Source organism: Nyctereutes procyonoides, unplaced genomic scaffold (assembly GCF_905146905.1).
Source record: "Nyctereutes procyonoides isolate TBG_1078 unplaced genomic scaffold, NYPRO_anot_genome, whole genome shotgun sequence".
Classification (NCBI taxonomy): Eukaryota; Metazoa; Chordata; class Mammalia; order Carnivora; family Canidae; genus Nyctereutes; species Nyctereutes procyonoides.
In genome coordinates this window covers 63,573,303-63,585,711 of record NW_026575049.1, presented here as the reverse complement: position 1 = coordinate 63,585,711, position 12,409 = coordinate 63,573,303, and the positions used below count along the sequence as shown (strand labels likewise).

The following is a 12,409-nucleotide window of genomic DNA, read 5'->3' as shown; positions in this document are numbered from 1 at the left end:
AAAGTCTTTAGAGATTTTGGGTTTTGAGGTTACAGATAAAGAATTGTAAAAACTTTATCTTTTAGGTTTCAACTTACAAATCATTTTCATTAGAGAGATTCTTCTATAACCTACCAAGACTGGGGTTGGGTACACTCTATAATTGCACATGTCATGCCCTACACTTCTATCTTAGTGGTTGCTGTTCATCTCCACCTAGACTGTAGGCATGTCAGGGGCCACATCTTCTTCAATATTACACTCTCAATAACTAGCAAATATCTGCCACACATAATCCATTTAATCAAGTTAGTGAATAAATAAGCAATTGTAAGTATTAAGACTTTTAATCTAATAAAATTTTATTTTATTGCTCCACTTGCTTGATCTGTAAAGTATGATTAACATCAGTAAAGATGAATTTCCACATAATAAAATCAAAAAATCCAACCAAAAAGACTACCCAATAGCATATACATTGTAATAGTATAAAAACAGCGCTTCATTGCTGTAAATAAAACTCTTCCTTAAGTTTGTTAGCTAAGACATTTCACAAAGTAAACTACAATATGAAATAAATTATTTAACATGCAGTAGATTATTGACAATTTTAACTCAGGGCTCTTTGCATTATACATAGATAAATACAGTACAGTTGACTTTAGATTTTAATCCATCTGTGGTCCCTTCTTGTGTCAAGAATTTTAGGATATAGAATCTCAAGTTGAAAAACTTGATTTCTTCTAATTAATATGCTCTAATAAAACAGACAAATATTGACAAAAAATTAAAGACATCAGGCAAGATGAATGTGGAAAACTAAGTATTTAAGCTAACAGTGCTACATGAGAATCTTATGATTTTGAGGACTGACAGGCTCTAGGCACACATAATCATTCTTGGGGCATACTTCTCTTTTAAGCAAAAACATACATTTCTCTATTATTTTCTTTAAAGCCAAAGGGTCACTTGAGAGTAAGGGATATGGAATTTTCCTCCAGAAGCACATCTGAAACATTTCTGAACTAGAACATTGAAAGAAACATTAAAAGAACATTCTTAAACATTAAGAACATAAAAAAAAAACTAAGCAGGAAAAAAAATGTGTGTGTATATATATATGTATATGGGTATATATATATATATATGGACTTTCTCTGAAATTTGACCAAAATGAGAGTGAGGTAGGTAACAAAACTTCATTTAACTACTAGCCATATCTAGAATACCCTATCTAATTTACAAAGCCAACCAGGCACTATTCACATAGTCATATATAACAGCAAGTTAACAGGATAATTTTAGAAGAACAGGTAAAGTCTATATGAACTATGAGTTTCCTATTCCAAATGCAAGAGTTCAATTCTAAGGGGCTTGGAGAGGAAGCTCTGTTGCTTCTAATATTTTTTTTTATTTATTTATGATGGTCCCACAGAGAGAGAGAGAGAGAGAGAGTGGCAGAGACACAGACAGAGGGAGAAGCAGGCTCCATGCACCAGGAGCCCGATGTGGGATTCAATCCTGGGTCTCCAGGATCGCGCCCTGGGCCAAAGGCAGGCGCCAAACCGCTGCGCCACCCAGGGATCCCCTGCTTCTAATATTAAGTTAAATATTTTCTATGTGGAAACAAGAACAAATAATATCACTTTTCAAGGACAAAAAATAATTCTGAACCATGGGCCTACCAGATAAGAAAGACATCTAAAAGGAAGTTTACAAAAGAAAAAAATTGTTTTCATTTGTAGGTAGATCACTTTTTCTGACATGCCAGTATCTATTAGTTTCTAAACCAATTTAAAAGTGGCCTTCATTATTTACATAAGAAATTCTATAAAACCTGAGATTTACTTTAAATTATCTAGTGAAAAAAAGAAAAGTGGAAGGACAGATGAAGAAGTTTTGCAAAATACTATTTCTGAGGCTGAAGTAGGTACATAGAGATTCATATTATCCCTGATACTTTTGTGTACATTTGAAATAATTCTTAAAATTTAAATTGAGATTTTTTAAGTTAGGTACATATAGTATATAATATAGTATATACAATGCTAACAAATACAGATATATGGGCATTACTGACTAAACCACTCTCTAGTTATTGGGTTAACAAAAGAACAAAAAGTGGAGTTGTTCTTAGTGGAAATTTGAACCTACTCCTCACCCACTCAGTGTTACTTCCACACAGAACGGAGGTCAAAAGGGACTAATCAGGTTCAAGAAAGTTAAGTGGGTCACATTTCTGTGGGGTGGAATAGTAATAGATAGGCTATAAATAGACTGTTCTATAGCAAAGGTTCTACCTTAAAAAAGAAAGGCCATCTCTGATTGGTACTTAGATTATAAATTGTTGTATTAGTTAAAACTAATGGGGGTGGAGAGGATTCTTATTCTCGTGGTAGGTTGTAGGTTGTAGTATTCTTATATGTACTATTCACCCTTTGGTACTTTAGTATTCATGAGTTCCTTGGAGCTGAAAAGATAATTCCAGTTTGGAGTTACTGAAGTGGCTATACTAGTTTAAATGGAAGAAATTTGCAAGCTATAGGTCCTGTAAAATATAACCAGTCTTTACCCAGGCATTGGAGTGAGATCCTTTAGTTGAGATGACACAGAAGAAAAATATTTAGAGGTAAGAAGCATTTATATATACTTTTTCCTCTGAAAGAAAAAGCAGACGTAATTTTATCAGACTACAACTTTGTGAGATGGAGACTGACTTGATTTCAGAGAAATGATTCAGACTTTAATAAGATCAGAAACTTTGTGATTTTATATTGTTTACCTTGTACTGTTTGAGCTATTAAATCATCTCTATTCTTGGTGTAATCTTGTCAGGTGAGTTTGGTTGTGCAACCAATCTTGTTCAATATAATCCAATAAAAGAAACAAAACAGAGGAGGATATATAGTACTGCCTTGGAATTAACATAATTAATATCCCAATCCATTCAAATGGTTTCTGTAGGTAATATCAAATAAATGGCAATTATAAAGGCATTGTGATGGCTAAACTACCCATCTCAGTGGTAACAGGTAGAAACAGTGAGAAAGACTGGATAGGTGGCCCCAAGAAAGCACAGTACGATACCCTCTTCATCTCCTCTAAGGAAACAGCACCTCAAGTAAATCACATGCCTATTATTAAATTTACTGGATTAGTGGTTTAATAAAATAGAGGTCTATTGATCTTTGGTGGATAGTTCATGTTTTGTTTCAGTTGGTTTGTTTTTTGAGGGGCTTTTTTGCTCTTCCTTTTAATTATCTGATCAAGAACAAATGCTATAAACTCACCACTGTCTTTTTTGCCCTTATCTGATCATTCTGTTTTCTGCTTGGAGTGCCTTTTTAAATGACTTTTGTTTTTAATTCTTTTTTGGGGGGGTGGGGGGAAGAAGGAAAAGGACAGAGAGAATCTTTTGTGTGTGTGTGAATAACTATTTTCATTATTTATTTGCAAATTTATTTATTTATTAACACAAAAATCTCTTTTTTTGAATATTTTTTTATTGGAGTTTCATTTGCCAACATATAGCATAATACCCAGTGCTCATCCCGTCAAGTGCCCCCCCTCAGTGCCCGTCACCCAGTCACCCCATCCCCCCGCCCACCTCCCTTTCCACTACCCCTTGTTCGTTTCCAAGAGTTAGGAGTCTCTCATGTTCGGACAGAGAGAATCTTAAGCAGACTCCATTTCCAGTGTGGAGCTCTGCCCAGTGTGGGCCCGAATTCACGACCCGAGCTGAAATCAAGAGCTGGACATCCAACCAGCTGAGCCACTCAGGCACCCCTCCATTTTTTTTTAAAACTAGGCTTTGTAGCCATTTCCTCCAGAAACTCTTCCCTGATGCTGCCCTCCTTTAGAGTCTCCTAAAGGTCTCTTTTTTCTTGCATTTCTTTAATTATAAGATACCCTTAATAGTTTATAAATTTCAGGAGGACAGGATACTTCACACCATTAAAAATAAGTCTCCATTGGTTTTTAAATGATGCACCATTGTTTTTTATGGCACTAAGAAAGGAAAAAAAACGTTAACAGTTTCGTAATTGCGAGATACCAAAAATTTAAGATGATCCAATTTCAGATAAGTTACAATGTGGGGTAAAAATATGCATCTCAGAATCAGTGAAATTCTGCATCTCTTAATTGACTTTGTAGCTTCAATATAACAAAATTCTGGGCATATAGAAAATTCACATTAAATGCTTGCAAAAGTGATTAAATAAATGAATGAATTCAACCTAGATTGGTGCTTTTCATCAATATATATTTTTTAATTCATTCAAAAACCAAAAAGAATCTAAAGAATAAAAATTTTTAATTTTCAAAACTAAGACTTATGGGTACAATATACAAATATACTGGTTCTGATTTTTGTTGAGTAACAAAGCACCAGGAAAAGAAAAAAGAAAAAAAAAAAAAACTGTTTTCTGGGACGCCTGGGTGGCGTTGAGCACCTGCCTTCGGCCCAAGGCATGATCCTGAGGTCCTGGGATCGAGTCCCATGTCGGGCTTCCTGCATGGAGTCTGCTTTCTCCCTCTATGTCTCTGCCTTTCTCTTTCTGTGTCTTTCATGAATAAATAAATAAAATCATTTAAAAAAAAAAACGTTTTCTAAATATAACTGTTACGGTTTCACATTAAAATAAAATCCATAATGTCAACTGCCTGGGTAAACAAACATTATTATATTATGGTAGATTAAAAAAAAGAAAAGAAACATGTTGCTTTGTGATATCTGTTCTTGATGGTCTGCACTAATAATATGGAGGTGGATTATAAATAATCCAAAATAAAGAATAATTTAAAACTCCTTTCTATTTGAAGTATATTCATATATTCATATTGTGGAAAGATAAACACAAACATAGACTGTCTGGCCCAGGGATAGATATTAATAAATTACCAGGACTTGTTTAATTTCAGAAAACAAACTGATTCTCAATTAAATTTATAAGGGAAAGATGTCCTAAATCAAAAGCTGAAAACTTTCAAAAGAAATATGTTTAAGTTTAACCCAAATGAGATATTTACAAGTTGCCTTGTAATTTCTTGAGATAATAACAAAGTCTAGAACTGCTGAGAGGCAAAAGTGGTATAAAGGAGTGAAAAAACTAATATCTTACAACAATGAATTTGGAAATCTAACTTCCTTTCCTTTCCGTTTTTCCATGTCCTCTACAAAGAACATTATAAAAATAGTTACCCCGTACTGAACTAAATGCTTTCTATACATCATTTCTAATTGTCAATAAACTCAGAATAGATATTAATATCATTTTATACTTAAGTACACTGAGGCTGTAAAAGATTAAAGAACGTGTCCAACATCACAAAGCTAGTAGTAGTAAAATCACCTCTAAAGTTTCAACTTATGTATAAATACCTTTCCAATCCAAAGAAGAAAACTCAGAAAAAATTGGGAAATCTTTTCTGTGACCAGAAACCAAAGAACCAGTAATAAAGACAGCATTACCTCAATTTATACAAAGTAGGAAGAAAGTTGTTTTGAGGAAAGATAGTTAGAATTCTGAGGACTGATAAATTCTGGAATTCCATTTTGTAATGTCTAGAAGTCAATAACTTTTAGACTGATAATGTACAATAATTAAAGACTACCTTTATTAGTATAATACATATGTACCTCATAGGTCTATCACTAAGGAAGGCTGATTAAAACTTCTGTATGACTCTATAATTTCAAATTATTTCTATCTACCTTTATCACTAAGGGAGGTAGTTATTGCATAGGAGTTAAGGGCATAGGCCATGGAGAATGACAAGATTAGATAAAATCCTAATTTTGTAGCAATATAACTTGAGAAAGTCACTTAGCCTTTCTAAATCTCACTGTCTTTAGTCACAAGAATAAGGTTACTAATATCTGACAATGTTATTGTACGAGTAAATGAGATAATGTATATAAATCATTCTACACAGTATCCAGTATACAGTAAGTAATCAATAAATCTGTTATGGTAATCATTTTGAGAATTCTGTTTCTTTGGTATATATTAAACAAAAACTAAACTTTTTTATTGGCTGTGGGGTTATAACACAAAGTGCAAGGAAAAGAAAGGTCCGTTAATATTCCATTCAGAAAACATGCCTTTTAAGTGTCAGAACAATTTACCAACAAACTCAAACAAAGTCCATATTTTACAAGAGAAAAAGACAGACTTTAGTCCTTGGAAATTGCAATGGGAAAGCACATTTAAAAAGTAGGGCAAAATGCAATATTGTAACATGTTATTGCTACAGGAATAGAACAGTTTCTCCAGACAAGAATCAATTTCATTATTTACCACTGAGGGGAGCTGTAACCTAGGAAAAGGTTTACAGAGAGTTCTCCCAAGGTTACTTTTAAACTTTCTCACACCTTAGAGTATTCATTCAACACATTCTGTTTATAAAACAGGCTTATGTACCTTTCCGTGGCTTAGTTAGTTTATAATACGTGCTTCAGAAACTTGGAACTGGTCACTATCTTAATTGTGTAATAACACTTTTCTAAACAAAGTTAGTTTTTACCACCCATTACAACCCAAATTTAATTGGCTAACTCTTTAACACATCAAGGTAACAAAGAGACTTCTGATGTATCACTGAGTCATGAGTATTAAAAACTGAAAGACCATCCATTGGGGGAGAAGCTCTCACTTGAGAATGAAAGCTAGCTTTTGATGCTGTAATCAATTCTGACAAGTCTAAGTTTGTTTTTAAAACTTCAATGACCACTCCAAGCATAATGTTCAAATCTATCCTAAGAAAGGCCAGAACTGTGAACATGTATGAACATTTCACAGTTACATTGGCTTATTATCTAGCCATTAGAACTCCCCCCACCACATTTGGACCTGATCTTCCCAAGCTTCCCAGCTCACTTGTGCTAAAAATGACCCAGCTACTGCTGGAAAAAGTGCAGAAGTTTTCCTTCCATCACTGAGATATACAACAAAGTCGGGCAATATACCGATTCTGGAAGGAAAAATATGCTGCAAGCAAAGCATGTTATAAATCTGTAATAAATATATCTTAGAATTCTAAAGGTGATTATGACGATGACAATGGTAAAAGCTAATATTCACTGAACCTATTCAATCTGCAAAACAACCCTATAAATTTGTGTCTGAGAAGTTAAGAAACTTGCCACAACCATACAGTTCATAAGAAAAGCACAACTAGAGCTTGAAATCAGGTCTATCTGACTCCAGAATCCACATTCTCAATTCACTATATTTTATTCCCTATCCTTCCTAATCACCATTTGAAAACATTTACTGACCACCTATTATATGCCAACTAATCACTTGGGATTCCACAATATTTAAATTAATTGGAGATGATTATTAAAACACTAGTCTAGAATCCCTCAACCCAGAGTTAAAGCATGAACTTTATTTTTAAAAATGTCAAAGGCCATTTATTCATGATTTTGTTCAACAAATGTTTAAATAAGCATTTGCTATGTGAGAAGCATAGTCCTAGATGCTAAATAGATAAAAAGATGAATAAAACGCAATTTTTCCCTCAAGTCCCAAACCAAAGTATACACATAAATGAGTATTTTTACTGTTACACTTGTAACAAAACTACTTCTTAAAAATAATTCTATGGCTATCATTTCACTAAAAAAAAATTCTAAAAGCTACAAATCACTACTTAATTTTCACAAGGTAACATTTCTCCTACCACCAAAATGCTAGCATACTTTAACAATGTATACAGTCAACAATGTGAAAGGTGTTGAAATTTTCCATTAGCTTACATTTTCTATGACAAATGTCCACTCTTTATCTTCAAATTCCTCTGCATGAGGATCCTGTAACAAAAGCAAAATACAAAGTTGAAATATATTTCTTTAAACCAATCAAAATCAAGAACATACAAACAGCTTTTAGCTCATACCAACTTTTAAAAAGAGAGAAGCAGAATAGCCTACTCTTATAAAACTTCCACAATTTCTCTACATCTAAATTCTTCTTTTATATTGAAAAATTCTTTATTTTACTTATGTTGATGAATGTAATTATATTCCATCATTGCACCAATGACAAGCCAAAAAGAAACCTAATCAGAGAGACAGATAATTTAGTGAGTGAACTATTAAGAAGCACTTTATTAAGATATAAAGTGCTCACATAAAGCTCTCGTCTTGTTTTATACTTTTAAACTAACAATACGACTTGAAACAAGGCTTTCTTCTGCAGAGGTTATAGAAACATCTGGAATTTCAAAGCACTGCAAGGGACTCTATAATCTACACAAAACGTCAAATTGGCATGGCTGTTGATGCTTTCATCCCTCCTCCCCTCCCATTAACTCTGAAGATGCCTCAAAAACCTGAGACAGGGTAATGGATCCTCTAACCAAAAGCAAATTAAAAAAAGAAAAAAAAAAGGCACATTTTCGCAAGTATTTATTTGACAAGTACTTATTCAGTACTTATTATGTAAGAAATTGTAGATGTGCTATATGGACTGAAACATAGTTGTCCTTGCCTTTGAAGACAAACACAACTAATCTAAATAAATATGATTATAGAAATACATGGTTTCACTACAGATTAGAAAACAGCACATCACTTCTAGGAATGAATCAAAAAGCTTAGGAGAGAGAAAGCATCTGGTCTAGGTGGGATTCTATAGGATTTCCATAGACATTCGAATAAGTAAAAGGCAAAAGGCAATAGAGTGTAAGACATAAAAATGAAAGCTGTGGGGTCGCATCATGTGTGCATTTACTTACTCAAATTAAACTCTAGTTAGAAAAGGCAGAGAGAGAATAATGTAAATCAATGTTGAAGGAACTTTTCCATGAGTGATTTAGGGTACAAACAGTCCTACTTTAGAGACCAAGTAATAACGTATAGCACAATGCTGAGGAAAGAAACATCTTACCACCCTTCCTGCCTGCCCTTTCCCCTCATTTGGTTTAGGAATGCAGCATAGCGCCAGCACAGCTAATGTAATTAATAATAATACAATAAATATTTACTAAGCACACACTCTGCCCCAGTGTTTGTGCTGTTTTCCATCACCATAGCAACTTATGAAACAGGTAGCATTTTTATTCCCATTTAAAAGAAGAGAAAATTGAGACCTAAAATATGGACCATCCCACAGTGAACAATAAGTATTAAAACTATGTTACAATTGCAAGTCTGTCTGACTTTTAGCTCTGCTCTTGGTCCAGTTTTACTACTTTGCTCCCAGGACATAGAAAAGTACCAGTCACACAGGAGGCTCCCAAGAATATCTGAAGAATGTATTAATGACTATATCCTATAATTTAACCAGTATTGAACAGTACCTTACATATGACATACATTAATTCTCAAAGCAGATGAAACATATTTTTAAAAAACAGAGATAATGTATTACTCTTACAAGAATAATTTTAGTGGGACCAAGGGACACATCTGACAGGGCAAAGTCAGTAAAAAGAGGCAAAAGAGCAACAGTAATGTTCATGTTCATTTCCAAGTCATTTTAAAATGGCATACCTACACAATTAACTATTTATATTATTGACCAAACAAAAACATTTGTAATGAAAATTGCTTCTAGCTTGAATCAATTAAGTCTTCTCTGTATCCTATTCTAGCCTCTAGAGTCTCCTTTCTCACCACTGCAGTAAAGAGAAAAATTGAAAATGGCTTAAAGAACCATTTTTATTTTCAATACCCTAACAGGCTTTTTTTTTTCATTTACTAGAAATAGCTCATTTCAATCTAATTCAAATTTCAAAAACAAGTGTACAGGCTAGAAAAAATAATTTCTGGCTAAGTCACAGGAAAACAAAACATATCGCTAACTTTCTAAAAGCATTTGGTCTATGAGCACACCTCTATGGATACTACACTTCGGACAAAAGGGTTTAGAGTAGTCCTTGCCTACTCACAAATTTCAAGATTAAGTGAATTGTGAGAGTTTAATATAAGTAAAAGAAAAAAGAAAACATGAAAAAGTTTTCCACTTGAATATTTTAAACGCTGTTCAAAAACAAGATCCAAAAATTACACTGAAAGAATGACAAGTTGTTTTATACCTCTCTGCCTTTCTATTAGAATTCTGGGGAGTAAGGGAGTTGGGAAGATAAAAGCAGCCACTGAAGATACCTTTTTAATATTTAAAATGACCACAAAATTGCCTCAATTGCACAACTGAACAGAAATGTTTACCACAACAATCCAAGGAGAAAGGGGTACTTGGATTTTTTTTCTACAGACTGACAATCGAAGTCATAAAAGTTCCATGATAAGGATAGGCTGAACAGTCTCATCAGTACTTGAAAACAACACTTAACTCTTAATCCTCCAAGTACTACATTTCAACAGCCACTTTCAATTCAGAGTCACTCAGTTAAGTGCATATCCTTTTCCCAAACATGACTGTCAACAATTTGTCAGCTCTATTCTAGCCCCTTACTCTCGATCACCATTTTTTTTAAGTTGTAAAACTATGTCAATTCGTTTCATCTTTCCCAATGTAAATAGCACACCAAATCAAAATACTGAAGAGATGGCTTAAAAGTCTTCCTCAAGCATGTCAAAGATCTTGCTGTTGTAATCCATATTCATAGTGGTTTTTATTACAGAACAGGTCGTACAATGTAGAAGGAAGAAGAGGGCTAAATCAGCGTGACTTAGCAAGAGACCTTCTTCCTCAGTCTGTTTGCTTACCAGTACAACAGAAATAATTACACAACCTTAGGGTTGCTGTGAGTCCAAAGGTCCTGCAGCTCTCTACCAAGCTTACTGAATCATTTTAGTAGGAGATATATGGATAAGGAAGCTTAATAACAGGCTTTTAGGAAAGCTGGCTGAAGAGCTAAAGGATGGTCCTGAACCTTTGGAGAAAAAGGAAGAGCTGCCACTGTCTCACCCCTTCAGTCCTGCACCATTAACTTAAACACAACTGGAATGCTTCTAGGAAGAAATAAAGCAATTATTTTCTAATTTCAAAAAATGAGACGTCCCCCCCACCATTCTTTTGGAGCAGACAAGGAGTTGGGAAAGTTAATATTCTAGAGCTTAATAAGGACTTAGTGAGGACTTCTGTACAATGTTTCAGGAAATATTAGACTTTCAAGAAAAAAACATATTTATAACAGGCAGGTAGGTATACTCACAGCTATGTTTTTGGATCTGCTCTTTGAATTTGCAACTAGAATTTTGCTTTTAAGCTGCAGTATTAGTAAAATATTAATAGTAATAAGATATTTATCAAATATCAATTTAGAACTTCTTACATCAATAAAATATTTATTGAATACTAATTTTTAAAATTTATTTATTTATTTGAGAGAGACAGGGAGAGAGAGAAGGAGTGGGGGGTAAGGGGCAGAGGGAAAAAGAGAGGAGAGACTCTCAAGAAGACTCCCTGCTGAGCACAGAGTCCCATACAGGCTCAATCCCAGGACCAAGAGATCATGGCCTGAGCCAAAATCAAGAGCTGGCCACTTAACAAACTGAACCATGCAGGTGCCCCTCAAATATTAATTTTAAAACATATCTTGTAATTAGTCAAACTGGGCTAACAAAATGAGGCTTGGGACTAAGAATTCCACAAACCTCAGTTTTCCATAAAAAAGTACCTTAAAGTTTCCTGTGGGTAGAATGAGGGAAATAGTAAAAGAAGTATTCTAACAGATCTCAATTGTAACAAGTTCAAAAGAATTCCCAAATTATTCTGACTTCATAGTCCATGAAATACCCTGATGCCCTTGCACTGTTACAAACTGCTATAGCCATAAAAATAATGTACATTAAGGAACCAGGTTAGACCCAAATATATATAGAAAAATGAATACTAAAATAGTCTGTCATTCAGAACCATGATTATATAGTAAGTTCTAGAACTTATAAAAATGGAGCTTACCTTAAAAAGTGTCACAGTGATTTCAATGTTTTCAGGAACAGGCCACACTACAACACCACGGTATGGATTTTTTATTCCAGGTTGCCAGCTATGAGCCTACCAAAATAGAAATAATGGCTTCAATATGAAGTACAGGAAATGCAACATTAATAATTTACAAAAATTTATCGACCCTATTAAACTATCCATTAGATCTGTAGTCTCCTTGAAAAAAATGATTAGTCAAGTAAGACTTTTCAAGCATTAAACTTGGACCAGGAGTTCTATCACATGATAGCTATAGATTACTATCTGTAACCAAAACTTTACCTACTCCCTCCTCACCACCACATAAAAGAATAATCAAAAATGAAGTGTCTCATGTTTTCAAAACTACTATTTGTGATTAAATAAAAATTTTATTAGGAGAAAAAAAATTTTTTAATGACTTTGTTATCTAGGAACTTAAAGGCAAATTCATTCTTTTAAAAGGAAAAACAAAGTATATACTTTGCATTTAAGTTCACTTCCTATTAAACTGTGACATTTATTTGGGCAAGTAAAGAAGAAAG

The 12,409-nt window shown here is 33.7% G+C and overlaps 1 protein-coding gene across 4 annotated transcripts in view; it reads right to left on the bottom strand.

Annotated features, from left to right (window-relative positions):
• The window catches only part of EHBP1 (EH domain binding protein 1), a 315,930-nt gene that overhangs the window by 246,267 nt on the left and 57,254 nt on the right, over window positions 1-12,409 (bottom strand). For all 4 annotated transcript variants that reach the window (XM_055328018.1, XM_055328020.1, XM_055328017.1 and 1 more), the window contains exons 4-5: window positions 11,859-11,954; window positions 7,745-7,798 (exon numbers count right to left, since the gene is read on the bottom strand). In XM_055328018.1, coding sequence (XP_055183993.1) covers window positions 7,745-7,798; window positions 11,859-11,954 — 150 coding nt within the window. The remainder of the gene's footprint in view (window positions 1-7,744; window positions 7,799-11,858; window positions 11,955-12,409) is intronic.